This window comes from Elaeis guineensis, chromosome 4, assembly GCF_000442705.2.
Source record: "Elaeis guineensis isolate ETL-2024a chromosome 4, EG11, whole genome shotgun sequence".
Taxonomy (NCBI): Eukaryota; Viridiplantae; Streptophyta; class Magnoliopsida; order Arecales; family Arecaceae; genus Elaeis; species Elaeis guineensis.
This window is the reverse complement of record NC_025996.2, coordinates 45,095,984-45,118,458: the sequence shown is the minus strand read 5'-3', so window position 1 is coordinate 45,118,458 and position 22,475 is coordinate 45,095,984. Positions and strand designations below refer to the sequence as shown.

Genomic DNA, 22,475 nt, shown 5'->3' with positions numbered 1-22,475 from the left:
ATTAAAATAAGAAGCTAACGTATTTACTAGTAATTAAATGGCAAGATCATATTAGAATATTTGATAACTATAAAAATTAATTTAATATTTTTTAAAGTACAAAGATATAAGTGATTTGAGCTAAAGTTGAGATGATGTTATTATAATTTATTATTTTTTAATAAAATAAAAGAGTTTTTATTATTATTATTTTATTTTGGAGCCAAATGCTCTAAATTACATACCGTGGCTTGATGGGTCATCAAAACACTATCATCATATTTATCAAGTTTCTCATTCTAGTTGATAACAAACTCCACACTAATTTGCATGGGGGCTTCTAAATGTGCAAAAAACAGAAAATTTCTACATATCCAAATAGTAATTTTTTTAGTCAAGTAGAATTTTAATGGATACACGCTCAACAGAGAATTGGTATAAACTCATACATTATGATGTGACACATGAGGATGATTAAAAATCAGATTATCTAGCCAACATTAGTGTGCCTAATCAATTTTTCATGTGAACGCAATGGATGCTCCAAAGCACCTTCCGTTCGTTCGTGAGTCATGGTGCATAATGCGCAAAGTTTGAGAGGCCCAACTTGGTGGTATGTCCCAACTAATAAAATAATTGCTTCCAAATTCAAATTCAATAGCTAGGTTTTTAGAGAGATTATTTTCTATACTGTATGCATCGTGCATACCATCAATTATAACCTCTTATTTCTGTGATTAATGGTCTGCATGGTCATGACCCAATCCATGTTGATTTTTGGTAAATTCTATTTGAAAATTCAATTGTGTATACAAACAATTTTTTTTTCTTATTTTTCAGAAATAAAAGTAAACGAGGGTTTAAACCCCTCCCAAAAACCCCCAGCCAAGACCGTGCCTTCTCCCTTTCGAGCCTTCAGCCACAGAGTGCAGCATCGTTAACAGTGAGAGAGCCGTCATGAAGCTTTTTGGCTCCTCCAATGGAGCCCGTCCTTTGTACCTGCTTCAATCTAGGGTTAGGGTTAGGGTCAAGGCCGGTTTTGGGGCTTTCCTTTCCACGGAAGCGCTCCGCCAACCGGCCGACAAGGGCTGGACCGACACCCTCTACCACCGGGTGGTGCTGGTGGCGGACCCCAGGATATCGGTCGTTCCCGTTCTGGATAGATGGGTCGAGGAGGGAAAGCCCGTGGAGAAGACAGACCTCCAGTCGATGGTCAAGCGGATGATGGACTTCCGGAGATACTCTCACGCCCTCGAGGTCTAAAATCTTTGTTTATTTCTTCTTCTTCTTCTTCTTTTTATTAATTATATATATATATTTAACTCTAGATGATTTGATCACTGTGGTTAAAAATCTCTATTTTGAGAAAATGATTGGACTTTTAACTTCATTCTTATAGTGACAAGATTAATGACTCTCTGTTTAGAAGTCTATGTCTATTGAGTTGAAGTTCTATTGCATTTGAGTGCAACTACTATGTTCCTTGCTAGTTGTGCATTTTTAGTTTTCTTAGTCTATGTCCATTTTGTTTAAAGGATTATGTACAATTGAGCTGAACATCCTAAAGAATTCCATTCTGAGTGGTATCATTAGTTTGATTTTTTTTTTTTTTTTAAATCCTGGACATTGGTGCTGCTTCTTCGTCAGTTTCTCCTTTTTAGACACTTAATTCCATGACATTGCATGGGTTTCCTTTCTTGTTTTCCTATTTTATATAAAATAATATTCTCTTTTATGACATGCTCTATCAAAGATATCATCTTTTAATATATGCTCTGGTCTTGTATTTAATTATTTCAATCTTTGAAGTTTTAATAATGTGCGTGTGGGTGTTCTCATAAGTAACTTTAAAGAGTAGAGGGTGAATTAGAATAAATCCTAATTCCTAAATTTGCCTAAGTATAGAGAAAGTGGGGAACATTTCCCCAGTGATATGGGATATAAGTAGCTCAAACAGTTATGATATGACTAAAAATTAGAAAGCAACATGAAATTCCTGAATTTGAAACAAGATGACATCCATAGGTTTTCTTGAGCAAAGGTTCAAGGGAATTATGGGATGCCACTCTGTGATTTACCCAAATATATACAAGTTACATAAATTTACACCAAGCTGAGTATGCCAGCACGTATGTACATATTCATATAATGAATAATTGAATTGTTGGATATATATGGACATTGAATTATGTTGTAATTTGTCTACATAATATGGCTCTACAGCATACCTGTCTATGCCTGATCATATTATTGAATCTTCATGATTTATTTTTGTGTTGATGACTTACTAAGAAAATGCAAATGATGGGATTTTGAACAGAAAATAGGATTCTGAAGTTGCTCTCATCTTGAAATGATGCTTTACATTTTTACCAGGTGGACCTTCAAGCGCCTTTTTTGCCCCTTTTTTTTTCTTTGTTAGAATTTGCAGATTGGTAGTTTAGGGGGAAGAAGGATGGACAGGAAAAAAATTCAAAACAATGTTGGGCTCGATTCGATATTTTGAACATTTTGCACATCCTATTACTCAATGACATTGACGGACTCTAGGAAAACCACAAGTTATATGCAAACCTTGGTGATTACAAAGAATTGATACTAGTTGTTGATGGGATGAGCAATATATTGTTTACTGCTTTTGCAATACTAATGACAAGTTAGACACTACCTGGAGCTTATGTATTTTAGTAACCCAACCAGTTGGAGAAGACTCACTAACATCAACTGAAAGGAATATGGAATATGACCATATGTTGAAATTTTCTATGCATGTCAATTGCATCGGACATGCACTTGTGTAAAGTTCTGCAAGGAGATAACACTTGTTCAAGAACTTGAGAACTTTTGATAGCAAGCTTAAACTTTAAAATGCCATTAGAACATTGATATAAAAGGCCGAACGATGCTGTGCACTAGCACAGAATGCAAAAGATGCATTGTGGAAATGCTTTAACACACTTGTTTTGAGTAAAGTAGTTCTAGTGAATTTATAATTAAGACATTTATCTTTGAACAATTTAGTAGAACATGCTGCTCATTCAACAAATTTACTAAAATGGGAGATTTTTCTATACCTAAAGAAGAAGGGAAAAGAGGCGGGTTGTTTGGGCCTTGCATAAGGTTGCTGGCCTGGAGAACTTCATTCTCATGTGTGGTCTGGCCAGTCTGTATATTAATAAGTGTTCCCCCTTATTTTTGCAAGTGTAGCTTTTGTGTGATTTTACTTTTAAGCTGAGTTCTGCACCTTGATGCCAGGTGAATCCTTAGCAAAGTAATGTGACTCAAATTGCTATATGATGGTGATTTTTTTTAAAAAGATAGGTCATATGACTCTGATTTACTGAAAAGAGAGGTAGCTTGGTCTATTTGTTTTATACCATTCTTTGTCATTCTTACCATGCTTCATCATTCTTGAGCTGATGAGATATGACAAACACTTACGGTTCTTGTTTAAATTTAAAAACTAATTGGTTTGTAATTTGACTGTGTTTTTTTGTTTAAGGTTGATAACTTCAAGGGATTCTAAGTTGGTTTTTTCTAAAAACTTATATAGGATGGCTGGCTATAATAAAAAAAGAAAAAGAAGTAATGATTTCTTTTATCATGGTCATTTTTGGTTGTGTTATAAAGTCTAAGTAGGTTATATTCAAAACTTAATTTCAGGAAATCCACCAGTACATTGCCGTTAAAATTATTGATCATGCATCGGCATTTTGACATAATAACTTAGGGTTTATTATTATTTTGTTTCTTCTGTATTCTAAAATCTTGCCACATCATCTTTTTTTTTTTCAACCATCTTTTATAATTTAGACCCTGTTGGATGGTTAGGCTGAAAATCCTATACTATTTGTGGATTGGGCCAATACAGCCAATGAGATCACATGATTATAGGCTGGGCAAGGCCTATATTCATAAATAACTTAGGAATAGCTTTAGAGTGGGCTGGTCTGGGTCCCATAGAGAGAAAAAAAGACCTGCCTTATTGTTATTTTGTAAATTGAAGTTGATGATTTTATCTGAAATATTAACTCCACCTTTTTATCTTTGGCCAGCAAACCAAATGTTCTGAAATCGAAAATCATAACTCCGACAGCATCTACTTTTTCCCCATCATAGCATTGAAATAGGTTGCCCTTGGATTTCCTTAAAGCCGAACCTGTACCTTACTTTATAAAATAGACCTTGCATCACATTGGTACCTAAGCTGCAGGGTGCTAGAGCGTCTACAAGAAGTACAGACTTTTCAACAGGCAAGGTAATAAATAGATAGTTTCACTATCCTTTGAGATCATGCAAACATGAACAAAGTGAGTGACTGGGTCACTATTTGGGAGGTCTAAAGGGGGAAAATTGTGACAAGATCTGCTGATAAACACAAATTTTGAATTGTAATTTCTTTTTTAATGAAGAGTTTTCTTTACGTTAGTGTTCAAGTGACATGCTTGAGTTAGACATTCTTGTCAGCAAACTTACATTAAAGGGTCTGTACTTCTTTAGTGCTATTCAGCAAGGTGGATGCTTTTCCTTTTGGTGGAAACCTATATTATTTCTCATGTAGATGATATCTTGCTATAATGCAATGCTGTTTGATATTTACATGAAAGTTCAATGAATTAGGTATACACTGTTAAGTTATCTAAATAATTCATATGTTTGTCTGGATCTGAAATTAGGTTGTGGGCATGAGACCTACAAGAAATCTGTACTTTAAAGTGTCACACCGTTGAAGCTTTCTAAATGGTAATGAAGATCAAAATTCAAAGAAAGAAACCTTTTGATAGAAGAAAATCTTCTTAAGCTGCAGAGTTGCAAAAGGAAATCGAAGTGGAACATGGGTTCTAAAGAGTGCACCTATTGGTGCCACGTGATAGTGCTAAAAGACGTGTATATACAAGTTATAAAAAGGATATTAAATGCTTGAATTGGTTACAGCAGGCATTCTTTGGTTGCCACTTGTCTGGCAAAAGCTCAACTTTTAAGTTGATGAACACATGCCTATGACAACTGGAAATACATCAAGAACCATGTAAAGTTGCATAGGGAGTTGGATTCTTAGTCCTTTTGCTTTAGGAGGATTGACCGGACACAAATATCTAACAAAAGTGGATTGGATTTGGAAAGACAATGGTTATACTTTGGTAAAATTTAAGGCTTTACTTGCCTAAGAAGTTAATCCATGTGGATAGAGACTTGCGTTTGTAATCGATGGTTATACTTCAGTAAAAACTAATGATTTCTTTGTGGAGTAGTAAATATAAAGGCTTGATTTGATGGTGGGATAAGTAATTGTGAACCTACAAATATGGAATGCCCTAGGGGTCATTTAGATAAGAAATCCATTTGATGAAATTGGCCTAATAGCTTTTGGAGGTTCCCGTCTCCTTGAAGTGATTTAATATCCTTTCTTTTTTACTATTCTCATTTTTATTTCTGGTGCTCAAAATACCATAGATAGCGAATTGGGTTCTTGTTGACTTGGTATCAGCGTAACTATCTTGTGCTTTGCCAAGGCTCCAGCATATTATTTTTGACAAGCAGTTGATGATTCAAGGTTGTATCTTGAAGCTGGCCTTGAAGCAAGGCTTGAGGAAACATTTGATCAGAAGCTTATTCAATTTAAGGAGGAAATTCTGTCAACTTTTCAATCCACAGTTTCTCAACACTTTGAGCAACTTTAGAAGGGGATGATGAACTGGCTTTGGCGTTAGTCACTATGACTACAAAACCAATTGAACAAATAATAGAATATTTCCAAGATCAATGCCTTGATGAGAAGGAAACTAGAAATTTCAAATCATCCAGCAATCTTAAAGTCATTATGTGCAGATGTGAAAGTCCAATAAAGTTAATGATTCTTCACGAGAGACATCAAAAATAGAAAGCTTTGAATTTCACCATGGTGCTCCAACACAAAAGGAGGTTGTTGAAGGTCTAATGTTTCCAACTTTCATCCATTAAGTGTAAAGATGTGTGTGGTGAACGTGTTTAGCTTTACCAAGCTTCTATGGTGATTGAATGTTTGCTTGGTAGATTATCTAAGTGGGAATCACCATAATGTGGCACCTGTGAATCAGAGAGAGATCTTGACATTGGGAGAAGGATGGCCTGGTGGGGATTGAGGGGCAGAAGACTGATGGTTTAACAGAGATTTAAAACAATGGGAACCAGTGTTGTGCCACAGTCAACTCGCGATTGAACCAGAAACCCATGACTCAGATGATCTGGCAGGTCAGCCCGGTTTAACAGGTTCTGGATGTTGCTTGAGTTGATTATGTATTAAGGAGAAAAATTGTCAAGCCAAAAGATTAGGTGATCAAATAGGTCATGTCATCAAGACAAAGTTCCAGGGTTTCAATCCTTAAACTAAGCTGAAGCTAGCCCAAGAAACATGGTTTCTGTTCATTTCAATTGCAAGCTGAGTGAGACATAAATGCTCTTTTTCTAAAGTTTTATTTAATTATCTACTATCATAACAATGATCATTTATTTATTTGTTCAAGTACCTTTCTGTAGTCTGGATTCTGTTCATATTTCGTTGGTTTTTTGGAGTTATAAGGGTTCATCTACTTATAAACAATAAATCTAACAATTGACAGGTCGAAGCCTGCAGAAAGTTCCCAGTAAAATGATCCTAGTAAATGGCAATCATAGTAATAACCTCTTCAACTGTGATAACCTCTTCAAATTTTATATATCTTATGAAGACTAAATGACCAACTACAGGAGATGACGATCATAGTAAATGATGATCATAATAGTAACATCTTCAATTGTTAAATTTATATAAATGATCATAGTAAATGGTAATCATAATAATAACATCTTCATTTATATAAAATAAAAAATAAAATTCTTGAATTACAGGCATTAAGTTAACAGCTTTAAATTCAGAATTATGAGAAAGACATGCTTAAATTTAATATATTTGCGAGTTCTACTAAATAGTGAATAGAAAAGCGCGCCTTAGGCGCTAGGTGCATGGTGCGTGATGTCTGGTGCTTAACAACAGCTAGGCGAGGCGATTTGTCTCAGGCGCACTTGAGGTGACCTAAGCGTGCGCTGGCTGGTTCTTGTAAGGCGCTCAATAAGCGCGCCCAAGTGAATTCAAGTCCCAATAGGACTTTTCAGCTACTAGGTTAAAGAATTTTAATGAAACAAAGAATGTACAGCTGGTTAGGTTAAGAGTTTTAATGACCGAGGGACTCTAGAGTGGGCTGCCAGCTGCCTCTTCATTTAACTGAAAAACAAACTCTAAAATCAAAGAGTTTATCTCTATTTAAATTTTAAACTACTCTTGATCAAGAAGAAGTTTACGTCTAATAGAATTCTCCTTCAGCAAGGAAATCAGAGAAACAAAGCGTCTAACCAGTGAACGTGAAGAACACAACTACACAAGAACTCTCGGACTGCTTGCTATCTAGTACTTCCTAGATTTACTCAAGCGCGCACCTGAGCCTTGTGCCTGGTGCCTAGGCGCCAACAGCCCTTTGCGCTTTAGTGCGCCTAGGGCTTTTTAATACACTGCTACTAAAAGACAGTAAAGAAAAGACTTGAATACAATAGGTAATGCAAACTTTACAACTATTAAATATAATAGATTTTTCAAATCACTAAATATAACCAGTAAATAGCATAATGTTCTCAGCACAGAAAGCTGCTATAATTTAAATGAGTTGATACACAATATCACCTTCAATCCAGGTCCACTGAAACTGCAGAAATAAGGAATCCATATAGCACAAAATGCTGTAAAATGTTATGTAATAATTTGCCCTGTTGTCATTTATTTTTGTTCATTTTTTCCCCAATTTTTCTTCAATTTTTTGACTGAAAGCCTTAACCTGGGAAACTGCCAAAACTGAAGCTCGATAAGTGGGAGCAAAACTGAAACCAAGTTCTCAAACCTTGCTTGGGACTTAAGAATTCACCAGTATAATCATAAGCATCATGACTCAGATGCCTAATTCTTTTTTTGACACAATTTTTATGCTTTATCATGATTGATGTACTTTATACCACAAAGGAAAGAATGGCCATGCAACCTAGCTTTGACAATTGAACAAGCTGATCGAATTTTTCAACAGATGCAATGTCCTCATGTCACTTTTTAAAATGTTTTCAGAGAGTGACACAAGGCAAGTGCATTAGGGGAGTGTTAGACAAGTATGATAATTTTGGGCAGTATGGAAGTGAGAAAGTACAGGACCTGGCAGTCACGACATCACAAAGCAAAATCTTTCTACAACTATTGAGAAGATTGCTTTTTAATTCATAAAAAGCTGCAGATATTTTATTTAGTTTTTTTTTATTGCTGGCTGATCTTTTTTCTCTACACCACTAATCTCTAATAATTGTATAAGTTTTATAGTTTAGTTCTCTGTAACCAAAGATTTAAAATTTCCCAATTATTACTCCAGATATCTATGTGGATGAGCGACCAGAGGTATTTTCCCTTAACACCAGGTGACCTGGCTTATCGGCTGCAACTTATCAATAAAGTTCGTGGGCTTGAACATGCAGAGAATTATTTCAATAACATACCCAGAGGATTAAAACACTATCAGCCATATGGTGCTCTTCTCAGGTGCTATGCAGAAGAGAAATCTGTTGAGAAAGCAGAGGCTCTTTTTGAGAAAATGAAGGAGTCAAATATGCTCTCATCTTTTGTGTACAATATGTTAATAAAACTCTATTCTGGCATTGGGGAACTTGGTAAAATAGATGCCACATTCCAAGAAATGGAAGAGGAAGGAATATTTCCTGATTTTTTCACCTATAATTTTCTAATGGAAGCGTATGCCAGCACTTCCAACATCAATGGGATGGAAAAAATTCTGAAAAGGATACAAGATCCTAAAGTACCTGCAAATTGGCACATATATGCTGTTGCTGCTAAGGGTTATACGAAAATAGGGTTAATGGATAAAGCCTTAGCAGCACTGAAAGAATCAGAGAAACATATCCCTCGAAAGAAGGGTCGATTTGCTTATGGGTTTATACTCTCTGTATATGCTGATGTCGGCAACAAAGACGAGGTACACCGAGTATGGAATTCATGCAAAGCAAGAGAGAAGTTATCCAACACAATATACATGTGCATGATAAGTGCGCTACTGAAGTTAGACGATATTGAGGGTGCAGAGGCTATCTTGAAGGAGTGGGAAATCCGGTTTGATTTCTATGATTTCCGGGTGCCAAATCTGCTTATTGGTGCTTATTGTAGGAAAGGTCTTCTAGGGAAGGCAGAATCACTAGTAGGTCAGGCCATTGAGAGTGGAAGGACACCTTTGGCTAATACATGGGACCGTTTAGCAGGTGGGTATTTTAGAGAAGGTCAGACTTTAAAAGCAGTTGAGATGATGAAGAAGGCATTACAAATGACAGGGCAAACTGTATGGAAGCCAAATCCTGCGAATGTTCTTGCCAGCTTGGAGTACTTCAGAGATCAGAAGGACGTGGAAGCAGCAGAGGAGTTTGTAAAAATGTTAAGGCATCTGGGCCTTTTGACGAAGGAAAATTATCTCTGCTTGCTGAGGACTTACTTGTTAGCTGGGAAACCAGTCACCGATTTGCTGGAGCAGATGAAAGAGGATGGCTTGAATCTAGACGATGAAACACAAAAGGTTCTGGAAGAGAAAAACAACCAATGTCATCCAGAATCTTCATGTTGAAACAAGAATTAAGTTTGGGGCACCCAATACTTATTTTCCAAAGTGAGCCAACGCACTGTTGTTTGCTCTGTGCCTGCTTGGCTGCATTTGTCACAAACTGAAACTATCAGCAATTTGAATCCATTAAGGGTAATGGATTCAAATCAGCTTTTGCCTTGGAATTTGAAACCTAAGTGATCTGGTCCCCAAATTGATACATTATTTCTCATGGACTTCATGTCTTAGAAATGCATGACCTCATTAACTGATCAACATATCCGAGCAAATCGGAGTATATGTAATTTGTTTTTGTTTCATTTCTTAATTAACTTCATGCTAATTCGTTTGATCTCATGGGAGTTTCTTTCGTACAATTTCTTGGTAAGAAAAAAATTAATCAATGTTATTTATGCAACATGATGCTGTGGTATCTTGTTGGAGATGATAAGAGATATCATTCCCAGGATGCTAATTCCCTTTCTGTTGTACGCAACTTTCTGCCCATTGCTCTCTCAGGCATTCAGGGTGATTACCATTTCCACAACAGGTAACATCTTCAATATTTGAACATATACAGTTTCCTAGTGCGAAGATGTACAGATTCTGGTTGTGGCATTCATGCTATGCGCGCTTGTAGTACCATAAGGCATGCTGAATGGAGTCAGCGGTGAGCATGTGAACTACCTTCATGCTATGATACTCCATGATTTGAAGTTCTCATTCTGGCCCCTTAAATTCTATGCATGAGTATGTTGGCCTACGTTGATTCTTTTTAGCCCGCAGGTGTTAGACTGCTTTAGACCTAGTCGATGTTGATAATTCTCATAGTATATATCTTTTGGTTTTTTGTTGTTTCTTCATTTTCTGGCTTTCTTTTTTATTTGTTGTTGTTCTTTTGAATGTATTATAGTTTTATCTTATATAAGCTCTTTAGTGGTGCAGCCGTGGAACATCCATTCAGCTCAAAGCTTTTTTGATTTTTTTGGTGAGCTAGTTAAACAGCTACTCGCTTTTCTGTGGCATACCAAAATTTGTGTTTAGTGTGACCAAATGACCTCTGTCACCTTGGTTACCTTTGCTAATTTTAAGCTAAAAGTCGTACCTTTTTGAAATTCAACTTTGAGTTCTTTTAAAGTAAAATGAAAGAAATAGTAGGGTTTCTGATTGCTTGTCTTGGGAGAATGGGAGCTTTCAATTTGGCCGAAATTTTGATCTCACTAAAGGGGAGCAAGGGGAAGCTTATCGACTTATTTAGTTCTCTAATATGAAGTATGGTTCCATCTCGGGGGATATCAATCATGTGTACTCAAATAATTCATTGTTTGGATTCAAAAGGCACTGTATTATCTGATACATGTGATCTTATTCTCTTCCTTGTGCCTTATTTTAAAATTTCAAGTTGCTTCTCTTAAGGCACCAAACTTGCTTTCTTTGATTGATCATATCTATCTGATTAATTTGATTGATCCATGACACCTGCTACCCTAGATCCACAGAGCTTTTCAAGAGACACAGAAGAAAAGGAAAAAGCACAATAAAGAACCCAAGGGAGTGTGTGGGAACATCACAAGAATATTCTAAAATAAATAATACATTCCATTTTGAATAAGCCAAAAAAATTTGAAGCAATTTTCAAATTTGAAAAAAATGAAGATGCTTGTTTTTTTAGATATATATATATATATATATATATATATATATTCTTTTACAAATAGTCAAACTAACCAATTATGCTCACTGACTTTAACAGTTAGCTGTGTAGGCCCTTACACAAGGGAAACATGAGTTTCATTGCACTTAACATATGATCATATTGCATTTTAAGACTACTAGGGCAAACACTCTTCTGAACCATTACATTATGACTGATATGCATGATACTTATGAAAATCTTTTTGTTAATAATATCTTTATTTAATTTCTATTTTTGAAGGACAATAATGGATCTTTCATATTGATTTAGAGATCTTGACATCGCCCTCCTCAGATATATTTAAATAAATGTATGATTATTATCTCTTGCTTGAGTACACGTGTGTGAGATTTTAAGAAGGAAAAATGACTAGAATGGGAGATTAAACATAGAAAGAGGTTCTTTTTTGTCTTTTTCTTCTTTTTTTTTTTAAAAATAGAAGAGAGGGGTTGTCTTTCTAACAGAAATATTTAAGTATATTTATTGTTTCTTAGAAGGAGATAGGGGTTTCTTACCAAAAAAAAAAAAATGAAGGAGATAGGGGTTGGCTGGGGATATGGCGGGTGAGAGAGATAGAGCGACCCTAGTCTTTCTAACCAAGTACTTAAACAAGTTTATCTGAATTAATTAAATATTTTAAGAATGAAAAGGCTGATGTTATGGGGGGTTATAGGATGGGTGAGAAAAATGGAGAGAGAAAGGAAAATGAGGTACACATTAATCAAAGAAAGAGCATCATTTATCTTATTTTTTAGGACCCTTATTAGATTAATTATTATGTTAATTATCATGTTTGGTACGAAAAGAAAGTAAGAGATATGGTGACATAAATAGTAGGTTCCACACCTATTTAATTGATAGAAGATAATTAAATAAATATTGCTAGGAAGGTGGTATTTTTTTTTTTTCATGCTAGATTACCAAATGAAGGTAATCTGAAATCATCATTGCTCAAGAGAAATACCTATATCAATATTCATTAAATATAATTATTATATATTAATTATAATAAATATTAATATATTATTTATGTTAATATAATATATATTCATAATTATAAATTAAGATGTTATATATATATATATATATATATATATATATATATATATATATATATATATATATATATATATATATATATATATATATAAACACATTAACAAATATATTAATTCTAAAAGTATGTTATATATATATATATATATATTATTTATTATAACTAATGCAGTAAATGAATTTATTATAATCAGTATATCAAAATATCAACAATATTATTTATAAATAAAAATATAATTAATATGCTAACATATTTGTTAATAAATAATTAAGAAATATTTGTTAATTATTAACAAATATGGCATAAAAGGCTCAAATAAGATGTTCACAGACTCCATCTATTTACTTTTAGGTGTAGTACAGCTTTCGAGATGCAATATTACTTGAGAACAAATGGATTCTAAATATTACTTACCGGAGCCACTGCATCTTTTGAGCACACTCTAACTTCCTTTCCATTGTGCTGATACCCAAATTTTATCAATACTAATAAATCACAAAGCACATGCCAATCCAACTTTGGAGCAACATTGCTCCCCTTAGTCCACTCTCATCATTGTCATTTGCTCCCTCTGGGCTATCCCCATCACTGTTAGCGGACGCCCAAACCTCATATTATGGCCTCTTTGCTCCATCCTCAACTTCAAGCTTTCCCACCCACACAGATGGTTATTTATATTTACCAAACCATCATTGTCCAAGGAATGTCTCAACGCCATCAAAACACATCCACAATCCTATGTCAAGACTTAGATATATGCTTCAAATATATTCAAGTAACGATGAGAACTTCTAATTAAAGGTGACAATTTATGATCCGATCCGTTAATTCGACCCATAAACGATCTATTTTTAAGCATGTTTGGGTTGGACAGTAAACATGTTTAGATCATAAAAAGATCAATCCATCTAAATCTATTTGTTAAATAAGTTGGATTTAGATTTAGATTTTTGATCCGTTTAGCTCATTTAATAATTAGGTTAAGTCATAATCCGGCCTATTTAACTTTTTAAAAACCTACTTAACTTATTTCTAATATTTTTAATCCGATCCACTTAATTTGTTTAACCAGTTTAATCTGATTTTACTTGTTTAATTACTGTTTAATCAATGAGTTATGTAGGTTGGATTGAATTATCTATGACAGATCACGTTTAAACTTAGATTTTTTGATTTATTTAATAAATAAATCATATTTGGATTAATAAATTTTTTGATCCGTTTCGTATCTGATCTGACCTATATCTAATCTGACCCGTTTGGTTGCCATCAGGGCCGGTCCTGACATTCTTTAGGCCTGGGGCCAAATAAAAAAAATAGAACTTTTTTATTAAAAATTAATATATTTTAAATATTAATTATCATTAAAAAATTAATTTACGTGCATTTTGTAATGTAAAATTTCTTATAATTTTTTTATAATCAATATTTGACAATAATTTTTCTTCAATAGATAGTATAGCTAAACCATTTAATCTTTCTTGTAACATCGTTGATCGTAAATATAATTTTAATAATTTTAATTTTGAAAAACTTTTTTCAGTAGAAACAACGGTGACAGATATGGTCAATAATATTCTATATGCAATTGATACATTTGGATAACAATTCATTTCATTAATATAATTAAATATATTTATAGCAGTATTTTTTTTTTTGGCATAATTGCTTTTAGAATTTTTAATTCTGAAAATAAATCAATCCCATCAAGATCATAATGATTATCATTTGTTAAAATACTTTGAAGATTAAGATAAAATTTTTTCAAACTTTCTTCATCCAATAAAATTAATGTTTTGAAATCAAACAAAAATTCAAAATTATTTTCATATAATTGAAATTGTTCAAATCTATGTTTCAATGAAAAGATAGCTTGATCTATTAAATATAAAAAATAATTAACTCTAAATGATTCTTCTGGTGATTGTTCAATATCCACATTAACATCTTCATCAAATTATTTTTTCTTTTTACTTGATATTTTATATGAAATATAGGATTAAGGGAGGTGTTGCGAGGCGATGAGAGGGGATGAGAATTGAGAAATTACGAGAGAAATCGAGATGACGAGAGCTAAAAAGCTCTTGCTAGGAGCCGTTGGGGAGTCGGGACTCCGGAGAGGAAGAATGACGTTTGGTTTACCCAAAAAAAGAACAGGGAAAAAGGGTTGTGAGGTGATGAGAAATTACGGGAGAAATCGAGATGACGAGAGCTAAAAAGCTCTTGCTGGGGCTTGAGAGCCATTGGGAGTCGGGATTCGGGAGAGGAAGAATGACGTTTTGGGAGAGGAAAAATGACGTTTGGTTTACCCAAAAAAAATAGGGAGAAAGGCATTGCGAGGTGATGAGAAATTATGAGAGAAATCGAGATGACGAGAGCTAAAAAGCTCTTGCTGGAGCTTGGGAGCCGTTGAGAGTCAGGACTCGAGAAAAGAAGAATGGTGTTTTGTTTATCAAAAAAAAAAAAAATTGGAGCCTGGGCCGGTCGCCCAATTTGACCCGCCCCAGGGCCGGCTCTGGTTGCCATACCTACTAAGCTCCACAAATAGGGAAAGCAATAGCAACACTGCTTTGGGAGAAACCATGCATAGGAGTGCACCAACGATGGATCAACATCAGAACATCTCCTTCAAGGTGGATGATGCACAGTGGAGTAAATTAAAGATAGGACTGGTGTCACATCATAATTAGCTACAATGGTTTGGTGGGAAGCTGGCTTAACCAGCAGAGAGGAGCGTCTTGATTCCTAAGCAATAACGACAGAAGGGAGAAGCTCAAAAGAGATTCCATGTGGTTAGGCAAGAAATGATCTAACAAGATCACCGGAGGACGTAAACTCTATTTTAATAATATTTTGTAATATTTTTTTAAATTTTTTTTGATAGATTCGAATTATATAAATTGAGAAAAAATTTTCTTTTCTCCGATCAAATCAACAAAGTTATGATTTAGTTTTTTTATTTATTTATATTTTTTTAACTCCAACGGAAGAATATCTTGAAAGATACCCAACACTAAGATCAACTTTCTAACGGATGGCGTCCAAGATCCATTATTCTATTTTGACGCTTCCCCGAAGTTACTGGTATTATGAAAACAACAGCTAGCGTCCCAGAGCTCAGCTTTTGGTTCTAATCAAATTGGAATCTCTTCCACTGAATGGAGGAGCTTTCAAGCTAAAACCACCATGGGAGATATTTCTCAAGTATTTTGAAGCCCATCATTTTCCTAAAGACAAAAAATATTTTAGAAGTACAGAGTATATCTCTTTCAATGGCAGAAGTAACCTGGAACAGAGTAACAGGTAGTAGGCAATATGATGATATTATTTGACAAAGTCATCAATTTTCTTAAATCGAAACACTTGTACATGTTTATGAAAATTACTCACAGAAAATGACCGACAATGGCTACAACGTTAACCAACGGGATCCTTGCACGATTTTTTTTTTTTTTACAAAATTCTGTTTATAATTATTAAATATTATCAATTTATGAGGATCGACTGTTTCGTAATCTTCAGCAATGAAAAAAAAAAAATCTAATCCATGGATTAGGACCCCACCAAGGAACAGAAGACGCCCAAAGATGTTAAGCTCGATAACGACTGGATACCTAACAACTTTTTTTTTAAGATATTCAAACCAAACAATCATAGCTACACCTCGGACACTTTGAACGAGCTATAAGATATAATTAATTTTTTTTCTCACTCCCTTCAATTACAAAATTGTTTGCCATTTTCGTGTTTGTGAGCATGCACGAGTTTCTTTTTTTTTTTATTCACAAAATTCTGCTTATAATTATTAAATATGATCCATTCATGAGGATCATTTATTTGTAATTTTCATCATTTTTTTTAAAAAAAGAGAACCTTATCGAATTGATTAGGACCCCACCAAGCAATTAGAAAATCAAGGCCCCAAAGACAACCACCTTCAACTTTGTTTATTTAGCTTGATAGTGACCTGACACCTAACAACATTAGCTTTTTGTCTGAAATCTTAGACATTCAAACATATTGATCATAGGTACCCAGACAAGAACATTGGGTCCAAGTGGACCACGAGAAGCACACCTCGACAGACACTTAGAAGAGCTATAAGATTTTATTAGATTTTTTTGCCCCTTCCGATCACAAAATTGTCTGCCATTTCTATTTGTTTGTGTGTGTGTGTGTGTGTTGTATGTCGATCAACAAAGACCAGTCAATAATTTTCTCAAGTCTTAATTAACTCTTGTAGTAAAGAGGTATTACAAAAATGTAATCAAACAGTCTATCCACACTCAGAAAAAGAGCAGGCACAGCATAGCACAGCAGAAGAGGAAAACCCATATCTGATGGAGCACTCTCTCCAGCTCCATCTCCTGCCTCCTCAGCCTTGGACTGCTCCCATTCCCTGCAGGATAGTATGGGCTACTTGGGTAGGACCAGCTAGCTGCCTCCTGATTCCTGAACACCCATGGGAGCACTGCAACTGCCAATCCCCCAAGCGCTCCCCCATATGCCGAACCGGTCACACGTGGGGAGGATGGTGGCATGGGATCACTGCCAGGAATGCTGTAGTAAGAAGGATAGCGGTGATGCTCCTGCTGATGGAGATGGTAATGCTGTTGCTGATGCCTGAGAATTGGTGGGTACAAATCGCTGTACCGCTCCTCGTCGCTGCTTGTGGATGAGGATTGGAGCTCCATTGCCCCCCGATGGACCGAGGGACGACGAGGGATCTCAAGGGTCTCTTGGGGTCTCTTGGTGCTGTGACCCCGGCCATAGAGCGGCACCAGGGTGTTCTCAGAGATGGATGCCTTGCAGACGGGGCACTGCTGCTGGGAGATGCTTTCAGCCTGCTGCAGCCACTTGTATATGCATGGCCAGCAGTAGAGATGGCCACAGAGCGTCACCACCGGGTCGACGGCAAAGTCCAAGCATATGTTGCAATCGAAGCATCCATTGGATGATGCTGCTATGCCAGCATCCATGCCACATTTCTTCAGTGGTTCCTGACTCAGCTGAATTTCCTCCATGCCTTGGCTCGAGCATCCCTCTGCTGGCCTTTGTACCTCCATCTTGCTATGGATGCTCTCCTTTTTGGGCACCTGGTTGATAGGACTAAATGCTCACTGCATAAACAAGAGAAGTCAGATGTGTTTATGGCTCCTCCAGTGGAGAGTTGTAAAGAAATATGACCTACATTTGACACCAGAAACACCACCAAACAAGATAGGAATCATCAATAAGCTTTCAAGAGATGGAGTGGAACCATCAACCAAGAGTAGCCATGTGACCCTAAGTCTAAATGCAGGTTGGTAGTCTGGAGAGAATAGGCATCCAACAGCAGCAGCCTAACAAGGCAAGTAATTAAAGACAGGGGCCACCATAGAATAATAAATTCTATCACCAAAATGACTGGCTGGAACAAGGCAATGCCAACTCTATTGTGATGAAAACGGGGGATCAACTTAGAGTATAAAATTTGGCTTCTAGATTCCTAACAAAATAAATTCATGCAAAAGTTATTGCATTTAATCACGCAACTTTAGTTCTAGTGTTCCATTTCTTAAGCAAACTTTAGTCCATAGATTATGCGATATTTAGCTGTACCAATACAAGATATTATCTTAGAAGGGCCACCTGTTTGTCCCAAAGTTTGGGGATTGCTAAAAGACTCTTAATATGGTTGTTCTATAAGAACTCTTTTAGAAAGTAAAGCAACTTTTATGGATTAAAAAAAAAAAAAAATCCTCTCACAAAGAAACGAAAATTTGGTCACTGCAACTTCTGGCTTCATCAACTTAATTATCAGTGTTCCACAGTTTCACCAATATTTATCCTGTTTTGTCACCTCCTAAGTTTACCATTTTATATGGATGCATACAGTGGAAAATAATAACCAATAGCAATAGAATAACAGTAACAGCTGAAATAAGAACTGTTCACATGCATCAATTATTTGGATCAAAAAGAAGCTACTATTGATATGATGTAGTAAAGGCCATTGTACAAGAACAACAGTTTAAACAACAGCAATTTTGATGCCTGTTAAATATGTGTAACCTAACAAGAGGGCTATGCTCTGCATTGATTGAATAATCAATTGTCTTCTATTTCAAAAGTTATCACTATTTATGCATTTATAGTTCATATAACTTAATTTTTAAGATGCTTCTAAATATTAGAATTCCATGCATAGCAATGAAGAATTAAAGTCAAAGAGAAACAGAAGAATTTTTTATAGACACATATTAGGGGAAACAAACAGCATAGATGCGGCCGATTTCAGTGATTTAAGTAAATCCTCAAATATTCATAATACATCAGCAAAAGTAAAGGGATCTTTCTATCTATATTTTACTACAGAAATAATCTTTCCCATCTTATATCTAAGGATCTACACCCTCCAAATTGCATCTATAAAAACACCTAGCCTTTATTCAAATATATAAACAAAGACAACTGAATATCTTGCATTTGATGCTTACTTTTGGTGATTTCATAGATGAAAATCCATTCTTTCTTTAGTTTTTTTATCCAAAAATGGAATCAGAGCAATCCAGCATGAAAAATTCTACTAGTAAATCTTAAACAAAAAAATAAGAACACCTGCGTTATAAACTAAAATTTCATTGAGCTGCACAAGCAATACACATAAATTTTGATCAACGGATGCAAAAAAGGTAAGTCCACTAACTTGCCCTCCTATTTTCCATTTCGATCAACTACCTTTCAATTCAATCAATTCTCCTCAACATCAGAACAAAGAACCAAGAAAAGGTCCTTTCTTTAAAGCAAAATATACAAAATTACAATTCTACCAAATAAAGAAAAATAAACCAAACCTTTTAACGTGTCAAAAGAAAAACTTCCACAAAAGTAAACTAGCCACCTAATTAGGAAGAGAATAATTTGAATTTGGTACAGGAAACAGGGGATTCCAAGTATGAAAGGGATTGCGAGATCCGAAGTAGGGAAAATAGGTACAACTTCCAGAAATTCGCAAGAAAACTAATCTTTAACAATGGACATACATATATTCCTATCTGCCGGAGTTGGAATTCCATCGTAGAATCCCAAAGTTACAATTTCGAACGGAAAAAATGGAGAGAGGAAAGAGAAAAGAGGTTATCCAAACAAGAAATAGAGGAATCGGACCCATCCAAGGTTCAAAAAACGAAAAAGGAAGATTTGGAACAAGAAAAAAAAGGCCTCAGTTGCCATCTGGGTCGGCTCCCTCAATCCGAAACTAACAAACGAAAACCCCCAAGATCGAGCGATGTCTGCAGTCCATTCTATCCGGAATCGAAGCCGAAGAAGAAAACATCAAAGAGCGACCAAAACGGTGCCTTATATCGTTCCAAACAGCGCGAAATTCCGTCGATTTCTCATGGAAAAACGAAAGAGAAAAAGAACGGATGGTGTTGCGATGACCTACCGATTTGAATCCCCATGTTCTCTTAATCTCTTTGCGATGGTCTTCTGATGATCAGGAGGAGGGAGGAGACGAGAGAGAGAGCTCTTGTCGGCTCTCTAATGGCGGAAACGGAGGGCGTTCTCGTTCGGTGTAGTGTATTTTTCTCCTTTTTTAATCATCATCGGATATAGTGGTAGTTTGTCGATGTGTATTCAATGATGGCGATAGAACGGCGAATAGGGCCCGCTAACAGGGAGGGGAACCTGAGCCAACAAGACTTATATCCAGAGAGATAAGGTGAACCCTGTGGTGTGTTGCGGACCTCTCTATCTCTCTCTCTGTGTGCATGTATATATATATATATATATATTTTGTATGTTTGTATGTATACAAATTGAAAAATGGCAACTTGAAATTTTTGTCAATAGAAATCCACAATCCATGAACATAGGTGTAATAGCAACAAGCTTTTATCATCTGAGTTCAAGAATTATCTCATGAACTCTGGAACCTTCCAAAATTATCTTAGGTGGGTGATATTTGTAGATATATTTTGTAAGATTTTTAGATATATATTTCTAATGCTTGTAGATATCTTCTATCTAGAGTATTTTAATTATTGTGTATATGACAAGTGGCATGTTTCTAATTAATGACGGTAGTTTCTGACCTAAATATGAATAAAGACATAGGTTCCTCATCTGTAACCTAATCTAATGTATATATATATCTTAAAATGGAGGCAGAGCCTCCATGTGCAATGTATACATCTAATATATATATATAGAGAGAGACTTTATATTGATAGAGCTTCCATACGTACGTATAAAAGTTATTCTCAAAGTTTGAAATTATAATTTGCCATATTAAAAGCTTTTTTGATATTTAATCTGCCATGTGCGCTTTACCACATGTGTAAAATATGTGAAATACTCATTTTAAGAATATTAAGATGGAAGTTATTTCTAAAGCTTAAAATTATAACTTTGCCATATTTAAAGCTTTTCCATATTTAGCCTATGATATTTATATATTCAACATACCATGTGTACTCTACCACGTGCGCAAGGCATATGAAATGCCTATTTTAAGAATACAAAGAGATAAATAATATTAATATCATAAGTTATAACTTTAATATACATATGAAAAGTTTATTTTAAAAACATGAAATCATAGATGATTTAAATATCATAGGTTACAACTTCTATATATCTATATATATTTTCTAACTTCATGTCGTGGAATTCATCCATTCATATTTTTCTAATCCATATACAATTACTTGTTTACCCCATGTTTCCATTCATGATTGATGTTTCGGAATGCATTTGAATTAATTGAGAGATTTGGAAGAGGGAGCATTATCTATCAATACACTTCTTGATTATAGCTAGATAGGTCTTAGCAGTATGTATTTTAAGAGTGGTAACATTTCTTAAGGAGAAGAGATTTGTTGCTCCCCATACAACCACTTTAAATTTTATATATAAAGTCTTAGGTAATATATCAACAATGTATAATCCTCTCAAAAATTATTCTATTTGATTAGCATATATAACATAAATTTTTACTTTGTAAAGTAAATGCATGATAATAAATTTATACAGATATTTTAAAAGTGGTAACATCTCTCAAAGAAAAAACATTTGTTGCACCTCGATACAATAATAGGTTCCAATCTTATATATAAAGCCTTAAGTAATATATCAAAAAGTTTATATTCCTTTCTTAAATAATCCTATTTTATTAGCATATATTAGTCAAATTTTTACACTATAAATAAAGTAAATGCATGATAAAACATCTGATGCATAAATTATATAAAATAATCTTATATGTGTATATAATATACAACAGATGGTTTATATTAGCAGAGCCTCTATCCACTATATATATGTGTCTCTAAGAATATTTTTATAGTTTTAAAAAATAGGCATTTCAATATTCTATACTTTAATTCCATGCGGAAGTTTATGCAGCAGGTCACTTTGTAATTTAAGAGAAAATAAAGGGCATTTCCATAGTATGATGTTAATATATTAAAAATAATATATTGATAAATAAAATAATATATTAATACATCAAGAAAATGATATTTTATTGAAACATATAAAAATATTTTTAATAAAATAAAAAATTTATATATTAATAAAATATATGTTATATTTTAAATAATTATGCAATGAATAAAATAATATTTTTAAGATGATATATTTTCTAAATAAAAGATGTTTCCTGCGCATCATTAGGATAATATACTAGTATTTTAACTTAAAAAGTATAAAATCGGTGCCATTAAATCTTAGAATTATAAATCTATTCAAAATACCTAATATCCTAAATAATCTATTATTTTCTTTTCCTCAGCTTCAAATTCTAAAACCAATCATTACAACCACAAAAATAATTGAATAAAATAATAAAAAAAAAATTGGTGAGCAAGAGATCCACTGTGTTATTTACAAAGTATAAGGCTTTCCACAAAGATATTCCAAGAGAAAATAATCTAAAAAATAATATAAAAATTTGATAAAAGAGAAGAGTTTATGAAAAATCTTCCAAAAAAGGATTATAAATCAGATGACCGTGGAGATAACGAGCCCAGATAAAATATCAAGAAAAAGAAATATTCTTTCTCTCTCATTTTTCCTTTCTATCTTCTTCTATTTCTCCTCTTTTCTC

General features: G+C 34.3%; 2 protein-coding genes across 2 annotated transcripts; one reads left to right on the top strand and one right to left on the bottom strand.

Moving 5' to 3' along the window:
• Positions 1-505: 505 nt before the first annotated feature.
• Positions 506-9,986, top strand: LOC105042850 (pentatricopeptide repeat-containing protein At2g20710, mitochondrial). Its single transcript, XM_010920190.4, has 3 exons — positions 506-592; positions 820-1,236; positions 8,400-9,986. The coding sequence occupies exons 2-3, from the start codon at positions 937-939 to the stop codon at positions 9,651-9,653; spliced, it is 1,554 nt and encodes a 517-aa protein (XP_010918492.1). The 5' UTR covers positions 506-592; positions 820-936; the 3' UTR covers positions 9,654-9,986.
• Positions 9,987-16,589: 6,603 nt separating this feature from the next.
• On the bottom strand, positions 16,590-19,953 carry LOC105042852 (E3 ubiquitin-protein ligase RMA1H1). The gene is made up of 2 exons (XM_010920191.4): positions 19,812-19,953; positions 16,590-17,502 (listed from the first exon to the last, which is right to left on the bottom strand). The coding sequence occupies exon 2, from the start codon at positions 17,446-17,448 to the stop codon at positions 16,669-16,671; it is 780 nt and encodes a 259-aa protein (XP_010918493.1). The 5' UTR covers positions 17,449-17,502; positions 19,812-19,953; the 3' UTR covers positions 16,590-16,668.
• Positions 19,954-22,475: the final 2,522 nt, after the last annotated feature.